This window comes from Dictyostelium purpureum, assembly GCF_000190715.1.
Source record: "Dictyostelium purpureum unplaced genomic scaffold DICPUscaffold_348, whole genome shotgun sequence".
Taxonomy (NCBI): Eukaryota; Evosea; class Eumycetozoa; order Dictyosteliales; family Dictyosteliaceae; genus Dictyostelium; species Dictyostelium purpureum.
The window spans coordinates 1,722-7,359 of NW_003519684.1; the positions used below are offsets into that span (position 1 = coordinate 1,722).

At 23.6% G+C, this 5,638-nt stretch overlaps 4 protein-coding genes across 4 annotated transcripts in view; 2 read left to right on the forward strand and 2 right to left on the reverse strand.

The window, feature by feature from the left end:
• Positions 1-1,104: 1,104 nt before the first annotated feature.
• DICPUDRAFT_157225 (uncharacterized protein) lies at positions 1,105-1,296 on the reverse strand (the record flags this gene model as incomplete). Its single annotated transcript, XM_003292465.1, has 1 exon — positions 1,105-1,296. One exon carries the CDS (start codon positions 1,294-1,296, stop codon positions 1,105-1,107), a length of 192 nt encoding a protein of 63 aa, XP_003292513.1.
• Positions 1,297-2,207: 911 nt separating this feature from the next.
• On the forward strand, positions 2,208-2,855 carry DICPUDRAFT_157227 (uncharacterized protein; the record flags this gene model as incomplete). Its single annotated transcript, XM_003292459.1, has 2 exons — positions 2,208-2,211; positions 2,674-2,855. 2 exons carry the CDS (start codon positions 2,208-2,210, stop codon positions 2,853-2,855), a joined length of 186 nt encoding a protein of 61 aa, XP_003292507.1.
• Positions 2,856-3,215: 360 nt separating this feature from the next.
• DICPUDRAFT_83123 (uncharacterized protein) lies at positions 3,216-4,265 on the forward strand (the record flags this gene model as incomplete). Its single annotated transcript, XM_003292460.1, has 2 exons — positions 3,216-3,421; positions 3,659-4,265. 2 exons carry the CDS (start codon positions 3,216-3,218, stop codon positions 4,263-4,265), a joined length of 813 nt encoding a protein of 270 aa, XP_003292508.1.
• A 180-nt stretch (positions 4,266-4,445) lies between these two features.
• The window catches only part of DICPUDRAFT_83124 (uncharacterized protein), a gene marked incomplete at both ends in the record, with an annotated part of 5,038 nt that continues 3,845 nt past the window's right edge, over positions 4,446-5,638 (reverse strand). Inside the window, 4 exons of the mRNA XM_003292466.1 lie at positions 4,446-4,478; positions 4,931-4,956; positions 5,013-5,212; positions 5,373-5,397. Coding sequence (XP_003292514.1) covers positions 4,446-4,478; positions 4,931-4,956; positions 5,013-5,212; positions 5,373-5,397 — 284 coding nt within the window. The remainder of the gene's footprint in view (positions 4,479-4,930; positions 4,957-5,012; positions 5,213-5,372; positions 5,398-5,638) is intronic.

A 5,638-nucleotide genomic window follows, 5' to 3' on the forward strand; every position in this document is an offset into this window, starting at 1 on the left:
CTTTTAACCCCACATGTGCTCTCACACTCACTGTAAAAAAAAAAACAAATACATAGTAATTTTATATCAGGTAAAATTAAAAACAGTTTTAATAACAATCTAATAAGTTTGAACAACAATATTGTACAGTTGCCTCATAAAAAAAAAAAATAGAAGATATATCATTTTTAGTTTTATTATATAAATTCATTTTTTCTTTATTATCTTTTTTTTAAAAGGATATAAATAAACTACAATTTTTAATAAACATAATTTTTATTGTTCAGTGCACAAAAATAATTTTTGTACACTACTTGTGTTAAATTGATAATTGTATTTTTTAACCAATCAAAAACTTTTAATTAATTTGTATTTTTTTAAAAAACATTCATATTAATTTTATTTCATTATAATTTAAAATAAAAATAAATAATAACCAGGGATAAAAAATATTTTTCAGTAAATAATAATCAAAAACCCCACAAATATAATTATTTTAATAACTCTATTAAATTATTTAAAAAAATAGTTTGGGTTAGTAGCTACTATAGTGTTTTGATTTTTTTTATAAAATAGTTAGTATTATCAACCAAGAAATAATATAAATCTATCAATGTTATTATTTACTAAAAAAAAATTATTATTTTATTTATATTATAGAGTGTGGCAGTGAAGGTTTAAAATAACATATTTGATGTGCATTGTAAAACAGTTTTTCTCCTATGCTGTCTCTGCTTTGGAGTATGTATATGAATATTTCTCTCCTTTTTGAAAAAATAGGTTTTTTCAGTTTTTAACACTTGAAACTCAATCGAATTTTAAAGAGGTGATTAAAAGAAATCTATAAAAATAAAAAATAAAACAAATAAATAATATTATAAAAACAAAAAAATAAAAACAAATAATAATAAATAAAAAGAAATAATTATTAGCAAATAAATAAAGACTAATTTGAATATATTTAAAATTATCAATAAAAATATTTTTATTTTTATTTTATTTTTATTTTATTATTGTTGTTACTATAACCTAAAGGTAGATATTGACTTTATTTTTGAGCTAATAACTTTTCTAAAAAGATTTTAAATTTTAATCTATTGCCCATAGCATTCATACCGAAAGAAATTAATTAAACATCATTTGGTAAACTGTCAGAAATGTTCTTCCATCTATTACACGAGCTTTGAGATTTGAAATGATTTCTATGGGAAATTTTAATGATGTTAACCATTCACTAACCTTTTTACTTGACCAATCGTTAACAGTATCTCTTGAATCTTTGCTATATACTGTATTGTTATACAAAGGTTTATTCATGAGAACACTGTTTTTGCTATTGTTGCTATTGTTGTTATTGTTGTTATTGTTGTTATTGTTGTTATTGTTATTATATTATATTTTCAATTTTCCATATGTTTTTATCTTGAATACCATTTCTAAGGTTATCAATAATCAAACTAATAATAATAATGATTTGATTATTGCCTTATCTTATTGTTTAAACACTACAATCAGCACGATTGAATTATATAACTCTGTATCTGTATTTGTATATTGCTTAATAGCTAGAATCTGCTTCTCTTTTTAAAAGAATGTAAAAGGTAGTTTGTGATGGATGTCATTACTGATCTTATATTAGTTTGCACTTTGATCAATACGGATGGTGTTTTTTTAAATCTTTAAAGGTTCAGTTCCATAATCATAGCCAAAACAAAAGATCACAAGAAATAATCCCATACTATTGTTTATTACCATTACTATTATTATTATTATCGCTGTTATTTTTATAATTATTTTATTGTTATACTTTATTGCCTTCTAATATTGCTTTAACCCTGAGATAGCACTCTGTTTCTGAACCTGTGATAAATATTATTTTGATGTTATTGCCTGGCTCTATTGTTTAATAGGCAACAACAAACTACTAGCAAGCAGAATACCTTGGAAGATATTATAAGTTATTTAAATTTTGAAAAATTATTCAGTTCCAAAATCATAACCAAACAAACTATCACAAAGAATCTATTCATTATTGCTGTTATTTTTGCAATAGATATTATTATTGTTAAAACTTAATTATTTATTATAAATATTATTATTATTTTTTTTTTTTTTTTTTTTTTGAAGATAGATTTGTTTTATTTTTTTTCTGAATAAATAATTAAAATAATTAATATTAGAAAATATATTTGAATTAAATAAAATATCATACTTTTTTTGAAAAAAAAATGGGTTTTTAAATTAAAGAAAAAATGGGTTTCCCAATTAAAAAAAAAATTAAAAAAAATATTATTTGAAAAAAAAAAAAAAAAAACGAAAAAAGCAAATCTAACTTCAAAAAAATTAATCAGATTGTAAATAGAAAAATTATAATTTTTTTTTAAAATTTATTTATATTTATTTAAACATATTTTTTAATAATATTTTGTTGTGTTAATAATATATTATATGTGAAGTTTTTAAAAATTCAAACTTTGAATCATTAAAGGTAAATATAAACACTATTTCTTATATAATAGAAACGATAAATTTGTTTTACAAAAGATTTTCGGTATTAACTAGCGATATAAAAATAGTTTATAGAAATAATTAAAAAAGAGATGACATTAGCAATAGTAACGATAAAAATAAGATTAGAACAAAAATAATTTTAGAAATAATAGGAGGAAGAATAATAATAATTAATTATCAGAGATAATAAATTTATTGATTTCACAGAAAGAGATGATGATAATAGTAGTAGTAATAATGATAAAACTAGAAACAGCTATGACAGTGGCACAACTTTTTTTGGTTCCACCCAAACTACTGAATACAATAGTAACTACAATAATAATAACAGTATCTATCTTAGTTATAAAATCAATCTCCAATAAGTTTTTAGAAGGCAATTTATTAAATAGTAACAGTAGTAGTAATATTATTTAGATAATGGAACAGAAAAAAGATTCGAAATTTAACAAATTCAAAGTAATCATAGTGTTGTTAATGCAGGTGACGAAAGTTTAAATTCAAATCCTTTTTTGAAAAGTAACAAGCTCCAAAACAAAGTAATATCTACCTTTGGTTATAGTAATAATAATAAAATAAAATAAAATAAAATAAAATAAAAATTAATAGTTTTAAAATATATCAAATTTGTTTTTATTTATTTATTTTGTTTTGATAGTGTCTCCAAACACCATAAACACTGCCAGCAAAAAGTAAAGTTAATCCAATTGATAATATATTGTGGCATGTGGGATATCGTTTTGGAAATATGTGGTTCTGATATAAATGAAACAAATTTTAAAATTACAAATAAACCAAAAATTGAAGGAATCACCTCAGTTTCATCCAGAGAAGGTGGAAATGTAACAATCAATGGAATTAATCTATATTCAAGGGCATTTGATAATTCCACAAATAAACTATCAGGATATCGCATACAACTGGTCAAATAGTAACAATTACTGGTGTTTCAGTTCATACTAAAAAAATTGAAGGATCATCAACTGTAAATTTACCTATAAGCATATATGTTGGTAGCGGTGAAAATATTGCAAAATGTAAAAGTCCCAATAGTAATGATGGTATTCATCTAGAGTGTTTATTGGACCAGGAGTTGGTAGGGACTTGCCATTATCAGTTAGCATTGATAAGTACACAATAGTAGAGAAAAACTTTTCAGTTACAATAGTCCGTTAGTTTCTGGTATTGAATATAATGTAAGTGGATTGGTAACACTATTTGGTTATAATTTTGGAAGAGATCTAAACAAAATATCCATAGTATCTGGAGAAACACAAATTAAAATTTCAAATGTTAACGATTCGTGTTTGCAATTTATGACACCCAAATTACTTCATGGACTTCACTATTTGGATATAACTGTTGGAATACCAGATCATCAAAATATACAGAAACAATATGAATTTGCTGTTAAACCCGTAATTTTAAAAATAAACTCAATCCCTGTAAGTGGAGGTGAAGTTACAATATATGGCAACTACCTTAGCCCAAGAGCTGCTATTTCATTTAGATCTAAAAGAGGAACTCCATCAGGTATTCCATGTAACAACATAACCATATATGAAGATAATACAATATTAAAATGTAATGTTAAAGGTATTTCAGGTCAAGAAATTAAACTAGATGGAATTGGTGAAAGAAAAACCACATCAGGACACAATAATAATATTTTTATGAGAATTAAAGGTAGAAATGCAATAAATCCAAACAATATTACATTTTCATTTTACCCACCAACTGTTTATGGATCTCCCGGTAAAAGTGATAATCTTTAATAAATAATTCTAGTTATCAAATAAATATACAATTATTTGTTTATGAATTGCATAAATTTTTTTTTTTTTAAATTAAATAGTTAATTTTTTTTTTTGCAAATATATAGTTAAAAATTTATTAATATTTTTTTTTTTTTTTTATAAAAATAATAATCATTTTAAGTTGATTTGATTGACATTCTATTGTAGAACTGATACTGAATTAAACAAATACTTTTTTGTTTAAAATTTTTTGAATTTTTTTTAGTCTTATAATACAACGATTAAAAGTATTATTAGACTAAAAAAATTCAAAAAAGTATTTGTTTAATCTTGTAGACGACATAAGAAACAATAGTAATTACACCAGCACCTATAATAATAACAGATGAAGGAATTGTTATTGATAGTTTGTTAGACTCCTTGGGAACTGGGGGTTCCTCTTTAACTAAATAGAAATAAAAAATTAATAAGTTGTTCAATAAATATACTTTTTTATATAATATTATAATTACAGTAATATGTAAAGTTGTTTTTCAATTCTGCAGTTTGCCCATCAACTGTAACATAAATACCAAAAGTTTTATTTTGGTATTCAGCTTTTTGATTTTTGTCAACCGAGTCAAGAAAACAGGTAATTATTTCATAACCCTTTAGAACACTGGGCCATTTACATTCTTCCTTACCAATGAATTATTATTATTTAAATTTTCTAAATATTATTATTATTTAGAAAATTTGAAAATTTTTAATTATTTGGTTTATTACTAATATCGATTGATCCAATTGTGCTTATTTTTGGAAATATAACATTTTTACAATATTGCCCAATTTTAGGAAATGCTGCATCAGCAACCAAATATTCATCATCTGTAAGCAAACCAACTACATCTACTAGACTAAGAAAATTTAATGATACTTGATCAGGTATGGATCTTGGAAAGAATGAGAGAGATATTGAAATTTTCCTATTCCATCAACAATACCAATTGTTGATATGCATTCTATTTTTTCTTTACCACTATGCATATTGTTTCTATATTGTTTTGTAGGTGCGCTGCTTGTTGGAGTTAGATTACCATAAATACAGTAAAACCGTTTGAAACTTTGAATTCATTTTTATCAAACCAGTGACCACGTGCTAACCTTTCTTCTAATGGTAAGAGATGAATAGTATTTATTAGATTAAAAAAATACATGCATCCACACATTCGCTTGTAAATTTTAGTTGCCTGTGTCAGTTTTATTTCAAACAAATATGATAGATATTCAAAACTAAAGTTTGATTTTAGTTTTGTCAGTGTTAAAGCCAAGCATAATTGATTTCTAATTCCTTTTTTATTTCCTCGTCGCTCACTGATAATTACCAACTCTGCCTCTTCCTCTGCCTCTAG